This window comes from Lepisosteus oculatus, chromosome 29 (assembly GCF_040954835.1).
Source record: "Lepisosteus oculatus isolate fLepOcu1 chromosome 29, fLepOcu1.hap2, whole genome shotgun sequence".
NCBI lineage: Eukaryota > Metazoa > Chordata > Actinopteri > Semionotiformes > Lepisosteidae > Lepisosteus > Lepisosteus oculatus.
Window position 1 is genome coordinate 8597349 of NC_090724.1, and position 23619 is coordinate 8620967.

A 23619-nucleotide genomic window follows, 5' to 3' on the forward strand; every position below is an offset into this window, starting at 1 on the left:
TAGCTGCACTGCTCCAACATCTTCCTAGGTGTGTAGTAGCCTTAAAGGGGGGGATACCCCCCAAAATCTCACTTCCCATGCTGGACAAGAACTGTCCCGTTGCAGGAGAATCTGGTCATGGGTGGTTTGTTAATGGTGATGGGGAAAATCTGACGAAGACGATGTTGGCAACAGGTACATCTCAGCTGCCATTAATCATATGAACCATTATGGATGGAAAACTGCGAGAATGCAATGTGTGGAGCAAATGGGCGATTCAGACGTTCAGGGTTCGAGCCTGGCCCCTGTGGGTTTGGTCAGTGTGCTCCAATTCCCTTCCACAGCATAGAGCCTTGCTGTCCAAACCCTACATTGCCCTGAGCATGGGGCCTGCGATGGACTGGTGTCCCATCCAGTATGTGCAGTATCTCCGACTGGACTGGCGCCTGTGCCCAGCACAGCTCTCCGGGGATATAGGAGTCAGGACAGGGAGCGGACAGACGCTGCAGCCGGATGAAGGAGACGGGGCTGTCTTCAAGTGTGCCAGGGTGCTCTGGAGGTCTGCAGGGAACACAGACCATCCTCGTGCCTGATTCAGCTCTTGTGCAAACCCACTCCTTAATTAGATCATTCCGTTAAACGGCAATTAATCAGACATTTAAAGAGCAGGTTGTGCTTGATGATGATTCGAAAGGCCTGGTGTTTAAATACCAGATGTTTTTTGTTTTGTTTTTTAAACTGAATTATTGTGCATCACTGGGCTCTTGTGGAAACCAACTGCTTGGATGAGATGATGGAAACCCAGACTACTGGAATCTCAGCTCGGTCAACAACAGGATGGGAGCAGGTGTGGCCGTCTCGCTCCGGGGGCCCCTAATGTCTGCACCCGAGAGGGACAGATCCTCCTGCTGTTATCAGGACTGGAATGTTCCTGTCTGGCCGCGCGGGCACCACCCCCGTTAGTGCCCCTGGTCACCTTGGCAGCACATCTGTGGGAATCCTCCCTCTGCCTATAATAACACGAGATAATGATATACAGTATCTTTCATTTCCCCCAAGGCCACAGACTGGCCTGCTTTTCCAGCCCCGTCTGCCGGAGCTGTGTGTGAGGGAGACGTGTATAAAGCCCCCGTCCTCTCTCCGTCTCTGCCAGAAGCCTGGTTTTACTCCCCAGGGTGAAGAGTGGACACTGCAGCCATGATCGGTGGGATTCTGCTCGGCCTGTCGCTGCTGCTGCTGCCCCCCCGTGCTGAGGTCAGCGCCCCCGCCAGGTCAGCCCTGCCGGACCCCGACCGCCAGCCAGCGCGCCCGACGCCAGGTCTGTACGTGCCCCCTGCCCTGGGGTGGGCCCGCGGGTTCTGCAGTCTCTGTCTCCAAACCCGGGACCTGTGCTGGTTCAGGCCAGCTGCCCTCTCGGCTCATTTCTGGTTCAGTAACAAAAGCCCGATCACTCAGCAAGACCTAAACATCTGGCATTTAAAACCCACACCTTCCAAACCTGGTCCAGCAACAGCAGCTCTTTAAATGCTGCTTGATTAAGTGCTGTTTAACTGAATTGTCTCCAAGCTGGTTGCCACAAGAGTTGGACAGGAGAGGGCTAATACTTCTGGTGTGAAGACAGGGGCCAGTTGTGAGCCTGTGTGGTTATTTCTGGAATTTCTCGGGACTCATGAGTGCTGTTCTGCACCTGTAGCCTGAGATCCTCATCTCATTTAGTTGGTCTCCTTTTCTTGCGGCTGAAAGGTATCACTGTATTTATCGCTGAGGGTGTGTCCAGTTATTTTCCTCGTTGTTGCACACCTGTACAGAATGTCTGTGGTTCTTGCCAGGTTTGCAGAAAGCAGAGCTTCGACGCTTTGTTTTCGGACATGGCACACAATGATTGATTGATTGATAAATGTATTGATTGATGTGCAGTGTGGAATGTCAGTAGCAGGGGATTATCCCCTGGAGAAAGAAGGATATCCACTTTTCCGACCATATTTGTATATTTTGACTGAATTAGCAAATTCCCTGTTGTTCAGATTTGATCGTTGGGTCTTTCTCAGGAAGCTGGATGTTGGGTGTAGAAACCTGACTCTGGCTTGAGGGAATTTTAAACAGACACCTGCTGCAGTACGTGACACCTCAGCAATAGTGAGGTGTCAACAGGACAAAAACCTAAAATGGGACAAATGTTGTGACACTATCTATTAAAAGGCCAACAGAGACTCTTCTTTCTTAGAAAACTCAGCTACTTTAAGGTGGATAAAACTATTCTTACACTCTTCTACAAATCATTCATTGAAAGTGTCTTAACATGCTGCTTCACTTGTTGGTTTGGCAACATGAGTACCAGTAATTGTAACAGGCTGGTACTGTACATCAGTGAATATAAGTGTCAAAATAATTGGGAATAATCAAATCAACTTTAGCATCCTTTACAGAGGGTGACTAAGAAAGCCAAAATCAGGGAGTGTGTCTCACCCCCTCCATTGCGGATTCACACTTCTCCCATCTGGGAGACGCCTCTGTGTCCCCAGGTGTAAAACCCACAGACTCAGGAAATCTTTCATCCCCACTGCAATCACACTCTTCAATGGTGCAGAGTCACTACCTTGTCTCTTGTTTCTTTTCTCCTGTAACACTACTGTATTCTCTTACCTTTTGAGGATGTGTGTTGTGTTTGACTGTGCCGTAAGACAAATTTTCCCCAGGGGACAATAAAGCTTGAATTGAATAGTTGGACGATGGGATAACATCATCAGGAATAGCCCCTGGACCGTAAGGGGAATGCAGACTCTTAAACTCCCATCTGTAGCAATAACATAGGCTGGACTCAGACTATAAAACCCTCAGTGACACCTGGTGTATGTCTCCTGCAGTGTTCTTTGGAAGTGGCTGTTTTTGTTACATGAAACAATGTAGACCAGCTGAGCCAGTCAACACACTGGGAGACAGGAGTCTCCAGGTTAAACCCTTCCAAACACAGGAGGGGGAACATGCAGACTCCACACAGACAGGGGCATGTTTGAGGGCAGCTCGTGGGCACAGTGGGTGGCGCTGTCACCTCAGTGGGTTCAGATTTGGGTCTGTCTGTGGGGAGTCTGAAAGTTCTTCCCCTAGGGCGTGTCGTTCTTCTCTGGATACCCCACTTTCCTCTCGGGTTAACAGGTATCTGCAAAGGACACTGCTGTAGGCAGGAGTCCTGTCCAGCCTTGTACTTTGTGTCGCCTGAGTAAGACTCACCAGGACCCTCTCCAGACAAAGGAGATGCTGAAAATTGAGGGATTCATCTTGTAATGAATAATATTTTCCACCAGCCCACATCTACGGTGATACCTTAAAAATAGAATTCATGGGTTGGAAAAAAGCTGTATCATTTAAGAAAATTGCATGGGTTGTGTAAAGCAAGGAGAGAGAAAGCTGTGTTAATTGTGTTAATTGTGTTAAAAGTCCAGCATTTTCTACTTGTGTTGTTGATCTGCAGGAGGCAGCAGGGCTGTGAGAGAGGAGGCAGTGACAACCACAGATCGGGAGTCAGAGGTGGGGGACCCTCTCTCTGTCCTGCCCGTAGAGGCCACAGAGGCCCCCTCTGTGCCGGGCCTGGGGCGCTGTCCTGGCACAGCGGGGTGCAGGGAGCCCTTCCTCAGCGCGGTTCGCCAGATCTGGGGCGAAGGAGGTCGAGCCGAAGAGGAGAGGGTCTCCGCGCAGTTCGGGATCTGCCCACCGGGGGGCGCCACCTCCAGTGGCCTGCTGAAAGCAGTATCTGCGCTGGCTGCCCTCCCAGCACCCCGAGGGAGAGACGCAGACGGGCTGCCAGCTCTGTCCCCCACGAAAGGTGATGTAAAGCCCACTCTTCGGTCACGATCAACCCCACCTGTCGCTGCCTTGCCGTTAGCTCATTTGCCACTAAAATAGAGCAGTAGACACACAGGATTTCAGATCATTAGGGAGCAGGGTTTTTGCAGATACGCAGGAGATCGTGCAATTTATTCATCACAGGAGCCATCAGAGCTGATGCAGCCTCCATGTCTTCAAGCTGCGGACCAGTCTTAACAGGGCTGATGGCTCCTTGTGCTGTTTGTCAGCACTGCCTGTTCTCCTGGCCTACAGCATCGGGCACAAGTGTCTGAGAGACCCTGCTGGGAGGTGAACCAGCCCAGATGAGGGCAGCTTGGAGGCGTTGTGCTGTTTCTGCCCTCACTGCAGGAGTCTCTGGCTCTGTTCCTGCAGGGCCTGCTGGTTTCTGTGCCAACCGCACTCTCAGTTACCCAGCCTGATTCTAGCCTGATTTACAGCTGACTGGGCCTTTAATGCAGCGGTTTTCCTGTGTTCTCAACTCTTAAAGACGTTGAGAAAAATCCTGTGTCTAATTTGAATAAATAATGAGGTTCATTGGCAGGTTGACTTCGCAGGTTGGTACAAAAACCTGGAGACAGCAGGCCCTCCGGGATCTGGGCTGGAGACCGCTGGGCTTCAGGCTCTCTGGCCAAGGGCCAGTCTGCTAGGGCAGGTCATTAGACTTGATTAGCCGTGTGTCCGAGCCCCACTTGAAGCGGCATGCTGAAAGACACCCTGTCCCTGCCGCGGTTCGTGTCTGACTGTGCGCTGTTCTCGCCTCTCAGCACGCTGGGAGGAGCTGGAGGAGAGGGGCAGGGGCAGACTCACCCTGCACTTCACACTGCCGCCCCCACAGCGCCCTCTGCTGCCCCAGACCATGCCCCTGCTGCTCTTCTCCCCCCGGGGCCCCCCTGTGAGCGAGGGGGAGGCGCTGCGGGTCTCTTTCACAGCGCACACCCTCCATCCGCACACGCAGGTGAGACTCCAATATAATATGTAATATAATAATATATACTGGAGGATGTACTAATTAGGTCGCTGGAATTTCCTGCCCAGACTCTGTGATGTTTGGGGCGGGCGGTTTTTCACTTTCTTGCCGCTCCTCCAATCGCATCTCTTTGCAGACTGTGTGCGTTTCCGTGGACACACAATTCGTCGCTCTGATTGGAGGGCAGGCAGCAGGCCACGCCCACGGGCACCTGGTGTTCCAGGTCACCATAGAGACGCACCGTGCAGGTGATGGCAAAGGTACTTCTTTATGAGACGGCTTCTGCTTTGTCACCTTTTAACATTTTTTGAAAACATTTTAAATTACCCTCCCGTAGTTCGTTATTATACACTAACCCAATCTGGAATCACCGTATGTCTTCATGTCCTGGAGAACGGAGAGATAGATATTCCTTGCTGCAGTCAGCTGGTGACACATCAGAGATACAGAGAATGTCTGAACTGACAGAGCCTTTTGGGGAACCCCTTTTTCTGTCTTTATCCCTCCCCTCCCCCCAACACAGCTTCAGAAAACAGCGTCTTTTAAACTTTGTACAATAGTTGTGTTACTTTGAATTCCTTCCCCTTCCCAGGCCCAGCTCTTTCTCTGTCAGAACTGCAGGGGTTCCTCTTAGGGGAAGATAAAGAACGCAACACCACCCAGAACCCTGTGCTTCTGCTGCTGCCTCCAGTGGGACAGGGGGAAACTGTTGCAGAGAGCCCCGAATCTCTCACTGGGAACAACAGGTGTGTCCTCCTGTCTGCCACGCTGTGACAGGTGCTTTTCTGAGCCACACGCCACACCTGTATGCCATGGTGTGAGAGACGTTTCTCACAGAGCGCAGGAATTCAGCCAAAGTGTTCAAGGAGTTGGGCTTTAAATTGCACAGCCACTGTGAGATATTGCCTGATGAAGCATATTACTAATGTTAATAGTTCCTGTATATCCATTTTCTCATCACTTTCCCGGTTCAGGGACACGGGGGAGCTGGACCCTCTCCAGACAAGCAACAAGGCACAAGGCGGGGTACACCCTGGACAGGACGCCAGTCCATCACAGACAGACACACTCACACCAGGGCCAGTTAACCCACCAGCATGTCTGTGGACTGTGGGAGGAAACCAGAGCACGCAGAGGAAGCCCACACAAACTCAGGGAGAACATGCAAACTCCACCCCACATCCAGAATTGAACCCAGGGCCCCAGCACTGCAAGGCAGCAACGCTAACCCCTGCTCCCCTGTGCTGCCCTGTTAGCGGTTCAATTAGCTAATAATAATGTTACAGACTTCGCGTAGAGGCAGGCGTGACAGACAGCGGGCGATCTCATTCATGATTCTGCTGCCCTGTGCTGTTGTTGAGTCGTCCTGTCCTTCCAGAGCGCGGCCTGAGCCGAGCCCCGCCCCAGGGCCAGCCGGGGACTCGGACACGTTCCTCTTCCTGAACCAGCTGCAGGACTTCCTGAGGGAGGCCCTGCCCTCGAGCCGCGTGTCCGCGCCCGAGCCCAGCCCCGGGGGGCCCCCGGGGACCCGCTCCTCCGCGCTGGATGGCCTGCGGTCTCCGCCCCGCGCCCCCCTGGGCACCTCCACCAGCCAGGAGCTGCTGCGCGCCCTGCTGCACTCCCCCAGCCCCGCGCTGTTCCGCTTCCCCAGCAGCCCCGCCGCCCTGCGCGGCCACCGGGGCCGGCTGGCGCTGCCGCCCGCCCTCCTGGCCAGCCTGCGGGCGCGGCTGGACGGCGCGGCGGCCGAGATCGGGCGGCGGGAGGGGCTGATGGCGCGGGGCGGCGGGGAGAGGCTGGCCGGGCTGCTGGCGCTCAGCGCGCTGCCAGGGGAGGGCGCCGCAGCAGCGCCAGGTTAGTGCCAGCCCGTCCGCACACATCCGCACACTAGAACGTGGGAAATTCTCTCGGACACACCTGCCTGGGAAGTCATGTTATTCGCTAGACTAGTGCCTCGGTGAAGCCGGAGCCTACCCGGCAAGCAACGAGCGCAAGGCAGGGCACACCCTGGACAGGACGCCAGTCAGTCACAGGGCAAGTGCAAGCCAGTCCTACATGGGGACAGTTTGGAGGCCACGGTACAGACCGATGGGGGGAAATTTGGCCCAGACACTGGGGTAACTCCCTACTCTTATCGGGAAATGCCCGGGGATCTTTAATGATCTCTGTTTAATGTCTCATCCAAGAGAGGGTGCCCTCTACAATATAGTGTCCCTGCCACTATACTGGGGCATTAGGACCCACACAGACTGGGTGAGCGCCCCCTACTGGTCCCACTCACACCTCTTCCAGCAGGAACCTTAGCTTTCCCAGGAGTCTCCCCTCCAGGTACTGGCCAGGCTCACACCTGCTGGGCTCCAGTGGGGCCGCCAGCTGGGAGCTGCAGGGTGACAGAGCCGCTGGAAGTTTGTTCCAGAAATGTCATTGATCCTTATCGAGCCTCACGTTTAAGCTCGATCGGTTGCCTGGTAACTCTTTTGAGTAATCGCAATCACCTGTGCACTTGGAAGGGGGTGGCAGGAGGCCACATACAGCACGTAGGAGTGGGATGATCCAAGCAGAAGAACAACAGCGAAGGTGTAGAGTCACACAGGTCCCAGGGCAGAACACAGTCCTCCCGGTGTGCAGCAGCCTGGTCCGTTTCCAGGGGACCTGAGCACCTGATCACCTCCCTGAACCCAGAATACAGCAGGAGGAGATAAGCTGGGACGCTGGGATCGGACAACAACAGCCCGAGCAGGCTGTGGGTAGGTGTGCGAGTCTGACCTGTCTCACCTGCAGACACAGGGAGGCAGTACCGCGCGCTGCTGCTGGCGGTGGCGCTGCGGACCGTCCTGACCTTCTGGGACCAGCAGGGGGAGGCAGAGAGGCAGCGGCGCTCGGAGAGCCAGGGGGACGGGCGGTGCAGGCTGCACCCCCTGGAGGTGGATCTGCGGATGTTCAGAGGCCTCACCTTCCCCTCCGCCATATCCATCGGCAACTGCCAGGGGGCCTGCCGGGCCCCCCTGCTCCCCCAGGACGGCCTGGCCAACAACCACGCCCTGCTGCTGGTCCGCCTGCAGGAGGAGGGCCTGCCCCTGGCGCGCCCACCCTGCTGCGTGCCTGTCCGCTACGAGGAGCGCCAGGTGGTGGAGATCTCCAACCACCAGACCCTGGTCTCCTCCAGGCCCGAGATGGCGGCTGTGCAGTGCGGCTGCCGCTGACAGGTGGGGGCGCGGAGGGAGTGTGTGTGCGTGTGTGGTTGGCCTGGTGTCAGGGGTGTGTGTGCGTGTGTGCGTGTGTGCGTGTGTGTGTGCGTGCGTGTGTGTGTGTGTGTGGGTGGTTGGCCTGGTGTCGGGTGTGTGTGTGTGTGTGCGTGCGTGCGTGCGTGCGTGCGTGCGTGCGTGCGTGTGTGTGTGTGGGTGGTTGTCCTGGTGCCTGGGGTGTGTGTGTGTAGCTGTCCTGGTGTCAGGGGTGTGTGTTTGTGTGGTTGTCCTGGTGTCGGGGGTGTGTGTGTGTGTGTAGTTGGCCTGGTGTCGGGGGGGTGTGTGTGTGTGGTTGTCCTGGTGTCGTGTGTGTGTGTGTGTGTGTGTGTGTAGTTGGCCTGGTGTCGGGGGGGTGTGTTTGTGGGTGGTTGTCCTGGTGTCGGGGGGGTGTGTGTGTTCTTGGCCTGGTGTCTGGGGTGTGTGTGTGGTTGGCCTGGTGCCAGGTGTGTGTGTGTGTGTGTGTGTGGTTGTCCTGGTGTCGGGGGTGTGTGTGTGTTTTGTGGGGAAAAGTGGGGAAGGCCAGGAGGGGTATTGTGGATCAGTGGGAGAGCTTGGCTGTTACTCTCCAGCTCTGTCCTCCTGCATTAGACACGAGTTCTAATACCAGTGCTCACTCTGTGCAGTACTTACTGGGAACACCGATCAGTGTTTCATGCACGGAGGCCTGGGCCTTTAGAAAATGAGAAAATGACCTGCTCAGCAGCTCAGCTCAGCATTTGAAAAGAATTTTTATTTCTAATTCGTATTCACAATCACTATTACAGCAGTACGCCTCGTCTGCGGCCCGTGTGTTGCGCAGGGGCATGGGGGAGCGTGTTGGTGGGGGCGACAGCAGCGAAGGACCCGGGGGTGGGGGGTTGGGGTGAGAGGGAGGAGAGGGGAGCGGGCAGGACAGGATGGGGTCCGAGGGGAGGGTTGATCCTTGTTGGGGGGGGGGGTTCGACCTGTCTGCTCGTTAACGGGCGGCCAAGCCCCACACTGAGGTCGTCCTGTTGCCGGGCGACGCCCTGTGAAAGCGCAGTCAAGCACAAAGCTGCTGTGCCGCGGCCCGTGAGCTAAATAATGAAGTGTGGAAGGGGGGGGGGGGGTCCTACACTCCGCCTGCCTCCCCAGGGAGTCTCCCGCCGCCGCCCCCTGCAATGGGGGGCCTCCCTCTCCCCGGGCCCTCACCCGCTCCTCCTGGGCGCCCCGGGTGCGCGCTCCCCCCTCCTCTTGCGGGTGAATTTCTCCCCGTACAGCGTGTGGCGGTGCTCCCTCACCCCCTGCCTCTTCTCTCCAGCGCCGGCGGGGGCGCGCCCGCTCTCTCGGCCTGGTTTCCCCTCCTTCCTCCTCTCCTTCGCCTCCTGTCCCCTCTCCTCCCTGCCCCCCCTCCTCTTCCTCCTCTCCTCCTTCTCCCCCCTCCCTTTCCCCCTCTGCTTCTCCCCCTGCCCCCTCCTCTCCTCCTTCTCCCCCTTCCCTTTCCCCCTCTCCTCCTCCCTGCCCTTCAGCAGGCCCTTCCCCACTGGCCCCCTGTGCCGGATGCGACCCCCCCTCCCTGCCCCCTCCCCGGCCTCGTCGGCCCTCTCCTTCCGCCGCCGCCTCCTCGCCTCGGCCCTCCGGCCTCCCCCGGCTGCCTCTCTTTGGCCTTCGGCCTCCGGTCTCTCTGCCTCTTCCTCTTCTGCCACCCAGTTCCACCAGGACACGTGGTTCCAGAGAGAGGTCTCGGGCTGCGGAGGGGAGAGACAGGAAACGCCCAGGCTTGAGTCCGGCCTGCACAGACCCACAGGGCCACTCGAATGGCGGAGGCAGAGGTTCCCACGAGTGGCTGCACAAAAATCCTTTTTTTCTTCACTGCAGCCAACTACTCGATATTACTTAATTAAAGTCATTAAGTGTGCAGTTTAAACGTCTTCCCTCATTCCCAGTTTAGGAAGAGTTACCTTTAAGATTGAGTTACTTACGCCATTTGAGGTTATCCTGTAATCTTTTAGGAAATGATTCTAGTTCAGTTAAGCAATGGAGAGATCAGCTGGAATGAAAATGGGGAGATTCAAGGAGATTGAGAATATCTGCCTTAATGCTCTCTCCATTGAATGCAAACATGGGCCTATTTGAGCACCAGAGAAGCGATTATGAGAGGCTAAAGAAGGCTTTGCCAATAGCTGAGGACAGCCCATCTGGGTATTAAAATCAACAGTTTAAGTAGATTGAAAACCAGTGCCAGTTTATTATGAATGTACAAGCACTCTCGAACAGGTGGCAGCTTAGATCAGATGTTTCTTCTTATTGCAGAAACACAGATCTATACCAGCAGCTGAGGGATCCACTCTGGTGTCCGTGAGAGGGGGTTCTCTCGGGTGTGTCTGTGAGAGGGGGTGCTCTCGGGTGTGTCTGTGAGAGGGGGTGCTCTCGGGTGTGTCTGTGAGAGGGGGTACAGGCAGCTGTGTCTGTGAGAGGGGGTGCTCTCGGGTGTGTCTGTGAGAGGGGGTGCTCTCGGGTGTGTCTGTGAGAGGGGGTGCAGTCAGCTGTGTCTGTGAGAGGGGGTGCTCTCGGGTGTGTCTGTGAGAGGGGGTTCTCTCGGGTGTGTCTGTGAGAGGGGGTGCTCTCGGGTGTGTCTGTGAGAGGGGGTGCAGTCAGGTGTGTCTGTGAGAGGGGGTGCTCTCGGGTGTGTCTGTGAGAGGGGGTGCTCTCGGGTGTGTCTGTGAGAGGGGGTGCAGTCAGGTGTGTCAGTGAGAGGGGGTGCTCTCGGGTGTGTCTGTGAGAGGGGGTGCTCTCGGGTGTGTCTGTGAGAGGGGGTGCTCTCGGGTGTGTCTGTGAGAGGGGGTGCTCTCGGGTGTGTCAGTGAGAGGGGGTGCTCTCGGGTGTGTCTGTGAGAGGGGGTGCTCTCGGGTGTGTCTGTGAGAGGGGGTGCTCTCGGGTGTGTCTGTGAGAGGGGGTACAGGCAGCTGTGTCTGTGAGAGGGGTGTAGTCAGGCAGACAGAGACTCAGACAGACAGGTACCACGTCTGGTGTGTCCTCCTCCTTGTGGCAGACAGACTGCACCAGCACCGTCCTTTCCCTGGTCTCCACTGGGACGTCCTCCCAAATGTCCAGGGCGTCTGTAAGACCAGGACAGGGGTCTAAAACATATGATTACTGTAGATGCCTCTCAAGCACAGACCCAGACTTCTTCAACTCTGGTGGTGCATGCTGCTATCAAGCAGACTGTCTATGTGTCTGTAAAACACCAGCATGTTCAGAGCTAACATTGGTAGAACTAAACCAGTCTCACTCCAGCCTACTTCTTACTTGGGGAATATTTGTTCATTTGCTTTCAGTTCTTAAAAGTTCAGATGGGATTTTGTAATTGTTATCAATCCCATATAGGTTTCTGAGTTTCTGAACTGCCCTTGTTCAGGTGGGCTGCCTGAAGTGTTATCAGCAGAATGCTCGTTCTATGTGTGTCTGAAACTGTATCACTTCCACCTGTGTGTATTAGCAAAGCATGTTATTATGCTTAGAATTAAGTGTTATTAATAACAGTATTCTGTCTTGATGAAACAGCTTAGGCCTCTGTTTAACAGCAGAGGAATGCAGCTAAAAGGACATAGTAAAGCTGGGTTTATTTTAAACCCCGCTAATTAAATATGGTAAAGCATGGTTCTTCTCAGTCTGGGCGCAAGGCATAGGGTCAAAGGTCACCGTTTATTAGGCAGTTATGCAACACACGGGGTCAAAGGTCACCATTCATCAACCAATCAGGGACCGAGGTGGACATCAGGACTATACTTGATAACATCCTATCCAATCATCAACTGTGACTTCCTGCTTTGTAGAGGCAGACACCCAGCTCATTTCATTGGTTAGCTCACTGGCTCCTCTCTCCTCTCTCTAGCTACTCCTGCCTCTGACCCAGCCACGTGACTGCAAGCAGGACTTTAACTTTCTCCAAAGACGCCATTCCAGGAGAGATCGGAATTCAGCCCCAGCTATTCTCGCTGCAACAGAAGAAATCTTGTGTGTGGTGAAAACCAGTTGTTATTTTTGCCTCATTGATCACATTAAGACAGTTGGACTCTTTTTGTCGCCATCCTGAACATCTAAGCATATCCGGTAAAAAGCTGCAGCTGGGATTATTCACATTTCTCCCATCCATCTGACCTGTGGCCAGACCCAGGCACACAGCAGTGTACAGACTGTTTTAAAAGCCAAAGTTCAGCAAGGCGCCAACGTCCTTGCAGAGCTGTCCTTAGCAGCTCTAGGCAAAGCTCGCTCTCTCTGCCCCGGGACCCTCCCAGCACAGAGCAAGCAGAAACTGGATCGCAGACAACACAGCCCAACCCCGTCTCCGGCGGATCTTTAAGAATAAAACCTCTATGTTCACGTTATAACTTTTGAGAGTTCATCCATTAATCCAAACACATTTGATAAAGTAGGTCACAATAGTAAATGCTTATTTATCATTTTTTGCAATTAGAAATTGAATTAAAAAAGGGATTAACTATTTGAGACACAAATGACTGAGGTGGGCAATACATTATAGTCGATATATTTTAACTCTGACATTACTAACGCTTATCTTTGTAATCCCTGGGTGACTAATCAACTATTCATATCAACCGATCGATTCGCAAATGTATTCTATTACTCTGCTTGGTTTGTTATGCATGTTGCACTGTCTGATTGTTACAGTAAATTAAACAGCCTCACATCGCTGCCCGTGTCTGTTCTGCATCAACAGATCAACTTGTAAGAGCCATTTAGTCAGCAACAGCAGAATGAGAGGCTGCAGAAATGTTTGTGTGATAAGGTTTTACACGTCAGAAGAAGCACTTTGCATAGAAACCCGAAAGTCTGCACAAGCAGGCAGATCGCTTCGATGAGCAGTGGAGACGCTCAGCTGGAATAAAACCCAGCAGATAGCGTTCCCCCAGTACCTGGGCTTGGAACTGCTGACTGAAGAAACCTTATGTTATAAACCTTGAGGACCCCTTATTTTATCTGATAATTGGCAGGGCTATCAGACCAGTTAAGGCACTGGTTGTCTTAAATACTGCCACTGGGCTCACTGGACAGGAAGTGTGACCACGCGGCGCCCCCCCCGCCCTCACCCTGCAGGCTCTGGAGGCCGGAGGTGATGAGCACCACGACGACGGCCACCAGCAGGCAGCGGTTCAGCGTGACCCCTCCCCACGGCGCCTCCTGCTGGCCGCCCGTTGAAGCTGCGCGCCGCACTGACACACACAGACACGGGCAAGTGGAGAGAGACATGTGATTCCAACAACTGGGAGAAAAAGGGTGGAGACGAGGAACAAGAGCGTCTTGCAGACTTGGTACCTACACTGAGGATAGAGCGAACTATAGCTGTGCTAGAAGTCAGAGAAAGAGAAGGAGCAAGACTGAGAGGTAGCTAAAGAGAGACAGCAGATACAGTATCTTCCAAGGAACGGTTTTCAGGGTTATGACAGTATATTTTAAGAGTGGGGATGAATATTAATTAGCTCCTGCTGTTTCATAATGCTGAGGGGGGCACAGGTCCAAATGAGAACTGTGATTTATCATTACAGTTTTGCATGTATTTCTGTCTGGAAATCAGATATGCAGGCAGAGGAGGTACCTGGGTGTGGCCTTTCCCTGGGTGGGGCTGGCTTGGGGGCTGGCTTGGGGGCAGGCTTGCTCTCCATGGCTTCCACAAACTCCTCCACCTCCTCCTGGAGGGGGGGGAGTGAGAGACAGAGCCGTAAAAATCCCAGATCTGCCAACCCACAGAAGGGGGTTCCCATAGGAAACTCCTAAAGGCGCTTTGGGGTGTGATAATTCTCAAGGACTCTGGCTGATAGGCCACTGAGCACTGTGGTAGAGGTCCCTGGGGGAAAGGTCAAGGATCGCTGCTGGAGTCCTGTCCGGGTCTGATGAGGGAGACTCTAAGAGACGGGTCTGTGCACACTGAGGGTAGCCCAGCAGACCCAGACCAGCTGGAATCCAAGACACACACAGTGCCCGACTCCTCCAAGACAGCAGCAGGATCTGCGCTAATCAGGGTCTGAGATCAAGGAGCCTGGAGGCTCTTCACATGCACGGCAAGCAGGAAAAAGAGAAGACTTTTACCTCTTTGCTTTTCTGTAAAGTTGGGGCACCTGCAGAAAAACAAAAAAGTGACGATTTTCAATGCAGAGTTAGACTCTCATCCAAATTCTTCCTGCTGTGAGCTGAGTGCTCAGGGGAGAGTGTCCAAGGACCCCTCCCCTCCCCCCCACACACACAAATAGCACACACAAACAGCACCCCCCTCCCCACCTACACACAGACACCTCAGGGGGAGCCTGCGTGACTCTCCCAGGCTGTGGGCAGGTTACAGGGGGCTGCAGCACCTTCGCTGGGAGGTGGCTGGCTGGTCTGGGACGAGGGCTCCTCTGGGACCAGCAGCTCCTCCATGAGCTCCTCGGGAACTATATCCCCCTCGAAGGTCTCGAAGGCGCTCTCCTCCATCGCGGAGCTGGGGGAGAGGGAGGGCCAGGGTGAGAAATGAGGAAGTCAGATTTAACCTCACCTTCAAGTCAATCAATCAATCAATCAAGGTTTATGTATCCAGGCACGAGCAGAACAGCATACAGTGGTGTTGTCGGCAATGAAATGCTTTATCCGTGATCTCGTTAAGAAAGATAGAAGAGTAGAAGGAGAGACGTTTATAGGGATTAGGTTACAATAAATAATACAATTGCTATTTACAATACAGTTACAGATTGTGGGAGACCTCCTGGGAAAAACTAAGGTTGCTGCTGGAAGAGGTGTTAGTGGGGCCAGCAGGGGGCGCTCACCCTGCGGCCCACTTGGGTCCTAAAGCCCCAATATAGTGACGGGGACACTATACTGTAAACAGGCGCCATCCTTCGGATGAGACGTGAAACCGAGGTCCTGACTCTCTGTTGTCATTAAAAATCCCAGGGCGTTTCTTGAAAAGAGTAGGGGTGTAACCCTGGCGTCCTGGCCAAATTTCCCATTGGCCCTTACCAATCATGGCCTCCTAATAATCCCCCTCTATGAATCGGCTACATTACTCTGCTCTCCTCCCCACTGAGAGCTGATGTGTGGGGAGCGTTCTGGCGCACTATGGCTGCCGTCGCATCATCCAGGTGGGGCTGCACACTGGTGGTGGTGGAGGGGATCCCCATTACCTGTAAAGTGCTTTGAGTGGATTGTCCAGAAAAGCGCTATATAAGTGTAAGCAATTATTATTATTATTATTATTATTATTATTATTGTGCCAAAGTAACTCAAGGATAGGGGGTATTTAGCGCTGTTCATGTGTCCTGAGAGTGCATAGTGACAGGAGGGTGCCGGTGCACCCTGCCAGTTCAAGTAGGTAGCCTATTCGCCAGCGGCTGTTTGGGTAACTGCAGGTGTCTGCTGTGGTTGGCTGTTTAGCAGTCTTATTGCCTGGGGGAAACCTGGTGGTCTTGGTCTGTATACTTTGGTTTCGTTTTCTGGATGGTAGTAGAGAGAACAGGTTGTGGTTTGGGTGACTGGGGTCCCTGAGGATAGACCTGGCCTTCTCGAGGCAGAGGAGACAGAGGAGACATGTTCCATGTTCGGTAGTGCGCAGCCAGCAGTGTTTCACCACCATCTGGAGTACTTTGTGCTCTCGGGTGGAGCAGTCACAACCCTTGTACAATCACAACTGCAAAGACACTTTGGACCCTCTCCTCTCACACTCCTCCTTCACACACCTTATAAGAGATCACTTTATTGGCCATATACAGTTTCTTGCATTAGGAATTTGTCTTTTTGCAGACGCCAGCTTGCTCTCCATGAGAAAACACAGACAGGGAGAGAAGCTGGGGGTCAGAGCGCAGGGTCAGCCATTTATACAGCGCCCCTGGAGCAGCTGGGGTTAAGGGCCTTGCTCAGGGGCCCAACAGAGTAGGATTCCTCTGCTGGCTACAGGATTTGAACTGGCAACCTTCCAGCCACAGTTGCAGAGCCTTAGCCACAGAGCCACCACACCGTCCAGAGACACTGCTGTCCCTCTCCTCTCACACTACCCCTGAATTCACACACTGAGACACTCCTGACTGGACCGGAGACACTGCTGTCCCTCTCCTCTCACACTGCCCCTGAATTCACACACTGAGACACTCCTGACTGGACCGGAGACACTGCTGTCCCTCTCCTCTCACACTGCCCCTGAATTCACACACTGAGACACTCCTGACTGGACCGGAGACACTGCTGTCCCTCTCCTCTCACACTCCCCCTGAATTCACACACTGAGACACTCCTGACTGGACCGGAGACACTGCTGTCCCTCTCCTCTCACACTGCCCCTGAATTCACACACTGAGACACTCCTGACTGGACCGGAGACACTGCTGTCCCTCTCCTCTCACACTGCCCCTGAATTCACACACTGAGACACTCCTGACTGGACCGGAGACACTGCTGTCCCTCTCCTCTCACACTGCCCCTGAATTCACACACTGAGACACTCCTGACTGGACCGGAGACACTGCTGTCCCTCTCCTCTCACACTGCCTCTGAATTCACACACTGAGACACTCCTGACTGGACTGGAGACACTGCTAGAGACACTGCTGTCCCTCTCTGGTCAAACTCTGACAAACTCTGATTTCAACAACTCAAAAAAACTCAGATATGACTTCAGATATGAACAAATCACATCTGAACTAGTACATTACAAAGAGGACTTGATAATCAAATCACTGAGGAGCCATACACAACCAGTGCAGTAATTGTTATTAGTAATTAAAACAGCGGATTGAAAAAATATGACTCAACACACATGAAATAAATAAACCAGCAGCTGGTTTTGCTCATTAAATCTTCTTTCATTCAGGCCTGCTTTGTAGACCTGACAAGACACAGTGTCCAGCATCTAGGCTGCTGACTAATATTATAGCAGCTCCAAAAATAGAGCTGGACGCGGGACAGGGGTGAGAGAGGGAGCAGGAGAGGCCGACAGAAAGAATCGCACAGACCTTTAGCAGGAAACGGTGCCTTTCGGAGCTGGTTCGCTCCACGCCTCTGCCCACACGCGCCCTGAGACCCACCTGCAGGAGCTGTCCCGTGTTCCCGTAGCGCACCGGGACTTACCTGCACTCTGTGTCGGCTCGGTTTCGCCTGCCCTGCAGGACTCTCGCACAGACCCACGCCCCCCACTCCCCGCCCCCCTGCCCCGGCCACTCCACGCTTGACAGACAGGGGCAGGTGCCCCGCGATCACCAGCACAGGGAGGGGGGGGAAGAAAAGCAAAAGCACTCCAGCCCAGCTCGCAAACACCTCGCCCACAGAGAGATCATCTAATCTGAATAATTCCTCACACTTACAGTATACAGCGCTTTTCTGGGCACTCCACTGACAGCGCTGTACGGGTAATGGGGATCCCCTCCACACCCACCTGGGTGATGCGCCAGTCCGCTCCCCACACACCAGCTCTCAGTGGGGAGGAGAGCAGAGGGATGAAGCCAGTATAGAGATGAGGGTTATTAGGAGGCCATGATGGGTAAAGGCCAGGGGGGAATTCAGCTGGGACACCAGGGTAACACCCCTACTCTTTTCAAAGAACATGCTGGGATTTTTAATGACCATAGAGAGTCAGGACCTCTCATCCAAAGGAAAGCACCTTTTTACAGTACAGTGTCCCCGTCACTATACTGGGGCATTAGGCTCCACACAGACTGCAGGGTGAGCGCCCCCTGCTGGCCCCACTAACACCTCTTCCAGCAGCAGCCTTAGTTTTTCCCAGGAGCCTCCCCTCCAGGTACTGGCCAGGCTCACACCTGCTGGGCTCCAGTGGGCTGCCAGCTGGGAGCTGCAGGGTGACAGGGCTGCTGGCTATGCTGGGTGTTCTTACTGGCTGTTCGGCTGAGAAATAGAGAAAAGTTCAGTTCAATCACTCCTGCATCCCGGACAGTAACTAAATGAAAATTGAGTGTAATTTCCCAAGCGTGTATTTGTCTCATGTTGCTCTTCTGTGCTATGTTGTGTGTTCTCAAAGGTGGGGGCTATGTGAAATTTTTCCAGGGAGAGACTCTGTTTCCCACCTGCAGCCAGTGTCCCAGGGCGGAGAGCTCTGAGTGGGGCTGTGAGCGCCCCCCACTGGTAGTATTGACTGGGGCACCTGTGGGGCTCTGCAAGGCTGAAAATCTGGTGCCCCTTCCTCACAAATCTAGTGAGGCAGCCTAATGCTGTCTGTCTTATTAAAAAAAGGGTAGTGTGCTGGCAATGGCGCTCAGGATCTGTGCCTGTGGCTGGAGGGTTGCTGGTTCAAATCATGCAGCTGGTAGAGGAATCCTACTCTGTTGGGCCCATGAGCAAGGCCCTTAACCCCAGCTGCTCCAGGGGTACGGTATAAATGGCTTCTCTCCCTGTCTGTATGTCTTATGGAGAGCATATTGGGGTATGCAAAAAGACAAATTTGTAATACAAGAAATTGTATATGGCCAGTAAAGTGATCTTATGTTACTGTCTGTCCCTGGCTTTCCATTTTTGCCTCAGAACAGATATTTTGGGTGTTTCGGTATTTATTAGGTCATTTTGTAAGCCTGCTCTACATTTGTACACTTTATTTTATTTGGTCTATGCGTTCACCTGAAGGCCTGCGTCTAATTAGCATTGTACGTCAAATACGTGTGGTGTCTACAGACTGCTACAGACTACAGACCGCATTTTACGCAACAGGAAACGCAAGCACGCAGCGCGCCTGCCCACGCCGGCGGCAGAACGAACGGGTCATAGTGGAAAATTTTTATTTCTATCCCCGCCTATTTGGTGTGTCGTCACCTATGGGCACGCCCCCCGGCCGCACTAGTCACGCCCATTTACGTGTTTTCCAACACACCGGTCTCTTCCCTGTGTTCCGCCTCTGATAGTTCTAACCCCTCCCATTTCTCTCATGGCCACACCCCTCGTATTTAAAAGGCTTCGGCCCAGCGGTCTGGGAGACCATTCTGCTGTAGCGAGGAGACGGGACGGTTCTGCGTGTGTGCAGCCATAGGCCGGATGGTTAAATCCAACCTACAGACGATACTGAATAGCCACTGTTTTGTCAGAGAAAAAGAAGGAAATATAACCAAAATGCCAGTCATCCGATTGACCAGTAATATCAACAAAAGCGAAAGGTAAGGACGAGGGGCAGGCGCTTGGTTCCAGGCGGGGGGGATGATTTGGCGATACCGGTGGCGGTAGGTCGGTGGTAGGCTAGGCCCCTAACGCTAGGCCGTGGTTGAGCCGTGTGGCCTACTTTAGAAGCGAAGTGCTTATTTTGTAACCTTTAGCCGGTGGCTCACGGATATAATATTTAAATACTTTACTAACTAAAATGACTACTTTACTGTTATGTAACGTAAACAGATTGCGTCGCGTGTTTTTTATTTTTCTGTACGGCTCTACAGTTATGTAAGCGGTTCAAAACCGTGTTCGGTCGCTTCGACTCCTGTACCATCGTTTCCAAGCTGTTCGACCCTAAAACTGAACCCTCCGCGCCCGTTTTCATTTCTTTAAATCGCCTTTTTTTAACGTGGCTTTCGGTCTTCGTTAAGATCGTCATAAATACGGCTTTAATTCACGCCTCATGGCAGTCGAATTTATAATATGCCCTTACATAATTTTGCATAAGGTCCCCAAAGGCAGTGAATTTTCTAGAACTTATTTCTGATGTCTCCTGATGTTAATGAGCTTTTCCCTAAGCTGTGTTCTGCCCCGAGGTGTGTGACGTCGTGTGCTCGGGTCTCTGCTCGCTGTCGGGCAGGAGTCGAAGTTATTTTGCTTTTTTTTTCGTGTAGGTGTTTCTTTTTTTTGTAAGATCCGCCTCGGAGCGCACCCGTCTGCAGTGTGCGGTCCCGTCATGTGAAATAAAGTCGGGATCGCAGATGCAGAAAGGGGTGAGCCTTTTCGAGGGCAGGTCATCTCGCAATCCGCGGATCTCCTCGGTTATGTAATCGAGTGAAGGGATTTTTTAAAGCCCCGAGGTACCGCGGCCCTCGGATTGACAGGCTGGTGACGTCAGCCCCTACGCTCGCGGCCCCGCAGGTTGCGTCATCGGCTCCGTGCTTTCGACTGCTATCAAACGCGTCGGTGTGGCCATGTTGCAGCTGTGAGATCGGAGAGGGTGTTAAATAGGGAGTAGCCGATGTACAAGACCCCAGGTTCAGCGGTATCCGAATATTCATATTGTTCCTGTTCTCTAGTTTGTGTGGTGTTGTCTACTGTGTAGGCATCCGCGCAACTAGGAATTCCGATGTCCGTGTACTTATGGCGATAAACTGCCCTACTGCTCCGTTGATCGCAGTTATTGCCATTTCTGCATGAAGTGTGGCCTCGTTTGACGGTTTTGAGTGGGGAGTGGTTGTTTCTGGTCCTTCCAGCTACCTGTCAAGTGGTGTGGTCTCTCGGGGGGTGTTGTACAGATGTGGTCTTCCTGGAAGGAAAATGAGGCCCTCGTTTGTCCAGGAGATAACTGGGCAACTAAATGTCTCCACACCCGGGTGAACATGGACCAATCAAGTAACAGTCCAGTCCAGTCTTCCCACACTTTTCTCCTTAAAGTGGTATTACTCAGTGTAATAGTCCGCTTTGCAGTAGACAAGCTGGGTACATCTGTACTGTACAGCACCACTGTAACTGTGCGTGCGGTGAGTGACTCCATGCTCAATTTTGTCCTAAACTCATTCCCAGCACTAGGAATGTGTGCCGAGAGCAGCTCCTGCAGTTCTCCAGTCAGGGCGAGTCCCTGCCCCCACCAGGGCCCCAGGTCATCGGTGATCTGCCTCCCTGCACCGCCGCGCCGCCGGCCCCCGCGGACGTGTCGAAACCCGCGGATGCTGGAGCAGCTCCTGGAAGCCAGCTCTTGCTGTGCGGCCAGAATCCAATCCCGATTCGTTTTTTTTTTTCCGGCTAATGTTTTAATCGGACATCGGCAGCGTGGGATTCCTGTTTTTCCCATGGAGTCTTGGTGATGATGTGTTGGTGATGCTGTTGGTGATCTGATCCAGGTCTGGGGTTTTAAAAACCTGTGACCTTGGAATATTCCACTGGACACGAGCTGAAGTCCTTGGTTTTGTTGGGGTGGGGTGGGCAGGACCATTCGGTGTCATTGGATGTTTAGAAAACAACAGATCATAAAACATGGGTCACCTCTTTAGTTAATATTTAATATAAGAGGATGAAATCTCTGTGTGGGTTGAAATCCTCATTCTCAACCCAAATGGAACCCTTTTGGCTGTAACAAAGGGTCGTATTTGCTGCCTATATATGTTCTGTTAGTTCTGCATTTTCTCCTTGTTGTTCAAATATTTGAAGAAGCGGCTGGAGATGCCTGTGACAGTTTCCTGTCCCCCTGTGGTTTCGGCCTGCATGCCTGGCGTCTCCTGCCCCCTCCCCCCCCCCAGGCAGGACTGGGCCGGATCTGCAGTGGAGCCGGGAGGTCAGGAGGTCTCCGCTCCCGCTGTGGCTGACTGGTCCACGCGCAGGGGGGCGGGAGACGAGCTCGTGCGGGCGTTCGCCTCTCGCCTCCGACTGCTGGGCCCTGGCCGTTCAGTGCGACCCATCTGTGGGGGAGCAGGGTGCGATGGCAGGTCTGGTCTGGAGGGACAGTGCCGGGGGTCCAATTGGGAGGTAGAAGTGTCTCCCCCACTGGTGCCCCAGGTGGAGGGAGAAGGGGGAGCAGGCGTCTGCCTCTCTGAGTTGGCCGGCCCTTAGCGCCATGGGGGGGAGGGGGGTGTTTCTTCCACGGCTGCTGCGGTCTCCTGTTCCGCGTGACTTCCCCTGGGTGAGGGGGACGTGACCAGCGCGCCGTGTGGGTTTATAGTGAGTCTCTGGTTAAAGGTTTTTTTTATTGCCACATCGCAGTCTGCTTCTGTCCCTCCCTGCTGTTCTTTGGCCTCACTGCCCTGTGCAGTAAATGCCTTTGCAGGGCAGTAAAGGGTGGTGGGTCGATGACCTGGCTGGCTCGGCTCACACCCCTGTCTGTCTCCCTCTCTCTCTCCCCCTCAGTACCCGGCGTTGTGCCCGTTGCTGTAGTAACCTGTGTCCGGGGCCTCGGTGGTGCTCCTGATGTCCCTCTCCCATCCTTGAAGATCCCGGGTGGGCGAGGGAATGACCAGAGGGATCGCAATCTTTCAGCTAAATTATTCCACTCGGTAAGTCGGCCGCGCCTGCGTCTGTCTCCTGCAGGGTCGGAGGTCAGCAGGGGGTTGTGGGGGGGGGGGGGTCAGTCACACTACCGGATGGTGTGTATCTGCTTCATTGGCTTTTGCGCCCCTCTCCCCGCGGCTTCTCAGTTCCCCTCTCCTCCCTCTCTTGGTGCACAGGATGCTCGGCTGCTGGTGCGCGAGGAGCCCCCGTGCCCGGCGGCGGGGCGCGTGCGGTTCCTGCAGTTCGAGCCGCGCCGGGCGGAGGGGCCCCACTGTGCCTGGAGGGGGGCCCTGCGTGGGGCCAGCCTGTACGTCGAGATCCCCCCCGGCACCCTGCCCGAGGGCAGCAAGGACAGGTGAGCTGGGGCAGTAGGGCGTGGGGGTGTAGCTCTACTGGGGCCTGGGGGGGGGTGCGGTCTTGGGTTTTATTGTATTGGGTAACCCCACCTCCCGTGTCCGTCGACGAGACGGCGAACTCCGCTGTCCATCTGCCTCGTGGTAAAGCGCCCATGAGAGCAGCTGGAAAGGAGAAGAGGACAGCCTGCGCAGTACTTGAGTCCAGTATCCCAGCCCACTGTTTCTGGAAAGCGACCAGGGGCTTGGCTTTAACTGGCTAGGCAGCTCGTTCCACACTCCCACCACCCTTTGTGTGAAGTGCCCTCTGGTTCGTGTAGGAGAAATCCCGGGTGGACTGTGTGAATGCCTTCGAGAATCGAGTTCTCGCATAGGGTCCCCTTGTCTTCTCTGTGCAAGACCGGGCTGGGAGCTGAAGTAGGTGACTGTTCTCTCTCTCTCTCAGCTTTGCCCTGCTGCTGGAGTTTGCAGAGGAGCAGCTGAAGGTCGATCACGTCTTCATCTGCTTCCACAAGAACCGCGATGACAGAGGTATGCCCTCACCCTCCTCCTCCTCCTCTTGGGTCATTGCTGCTTTTTCCTCGCTCTCTCCTTCACTCACTCTCTCTTTCCACCCCCAGCTCTGTTGCTGCGCACCTTCAGTTTCCTGGGCTTTGAGATTGTGAGACCCGGCCACCCCCTCGTCCCCCCCAGGCCTGATGCCTTCTTCATGGTCTACGCCATTGAGAGAGACTCCGACGACGATTAATGTGGACGCCCCCCCCATCCCCCCCAACCCTCCCTTCTCTGAGCTGTTCTGTTTTTATCTCCCCCGTTAGCTGCCCCAGTAATCCTGTCCCCCGCTGGACCTGCTGTTCATCTCGAAGATGTAATATTTATGTTCAGATCGCCCCCTGAGTAGTGTTCCCCTTGTTCGGATCCGGGCCCAGGCGCCTTGCGCAGGAGCCCCAATTCTTGCACATTGGGGGTTTTCGTGTTTTTGATATTTTTTGTGGCTTTGAATCTGTGAATGCGGGCCTGCTTGGTTTGTTTTGGTGGATGAATCGGGGAAAATTGATTTTTTTTTTCTGGATTCAGGTCTGCATGTTATAACAGTGTGCAAAAATAAACTGCTCACCTTATTGTG

At 54.0% G+C, this 23619-nt stretch overlaps 3 protein-coding genes across 4 annotated transcripts; 2 read left to right on the plus strand and 1 right to left on the minus strand.

Moving 5' to 3' along the window:
* Positions 1-1015: 1015 nt before the first annotated feature.
* On the plus strand, positions 1016-12704 carry amh (anti-Mullerian hormone). 2 transcript variants are annotated; one of them, XM_069186075.1, is made up of 8 exons: positions 1016-1297; positions 3449-3799; positions 4587-4777; positions 4926-5037; positions 5382-5535; positions 6168-6640; positions 7568-7992; positions 11885-12704. In XM_069186075.1, the coding sequence occupies exons 1-7, from the start codon at positions 1177-1179 to the stop codon at positions 7987-7989; spliced, it is 1824 nt and encodes a 607-aa protein (XP_069042176.1). In that variant the 5' UTR covers positions 1016-1176; the 3' UTR covers positions 7990-7992; positions 11885-12704. The 2 variants fall into 2 exon arrangements, with proteins under 2 accessions (XP_069042176.1, XP_069042174.1); XM_069186073.1 differs by having other exon boundaries at positions 1017-1297; positions 4926-5049.
* On the minus strand, positions 9113-17187 carry LOC102691507 (junctional sarcoplasmic reticulum protein 1). The gene is made up of 7 exons (XM_006640066.3): positions 17101-17187; positions 14361-14485; positions 14098-14126; positions 13607-13700; positions 13101-13223; positions 11011-11108; positions 9113-9737 (listed from the first exon to the last, which is right to left on the minus strand). Exons 2-7 carry the CDS (start codon positions 14476-14478, stop codon positions 9198-9200), a joined length of 1002 nt encoding a protein of 333 aa, XP_006640129.2. The 5' UTR covers positions 14479-14485; positions 17101-17187; the 3' UTR covers positions 9113-9197.
* Positions 17188-18937: 1750 nt separating this feature from the next.
* On the plus strand, positions 18938-23619 carry oaz1a (ornithine decarboxylase antizyme 1a). The gene is given in 6 exon segments (XM_069186046.1): positions 18938-19127; positions 22000-22057; positions 22059-22145; positions 22317-22495; positions 22939-23024; positions 23114-23619. Coding segments are annotated over 6 exon segments (657 nt in total). The 5' UTR covers positions 18938-19008; the 3' UTR covers positions 23242-23619.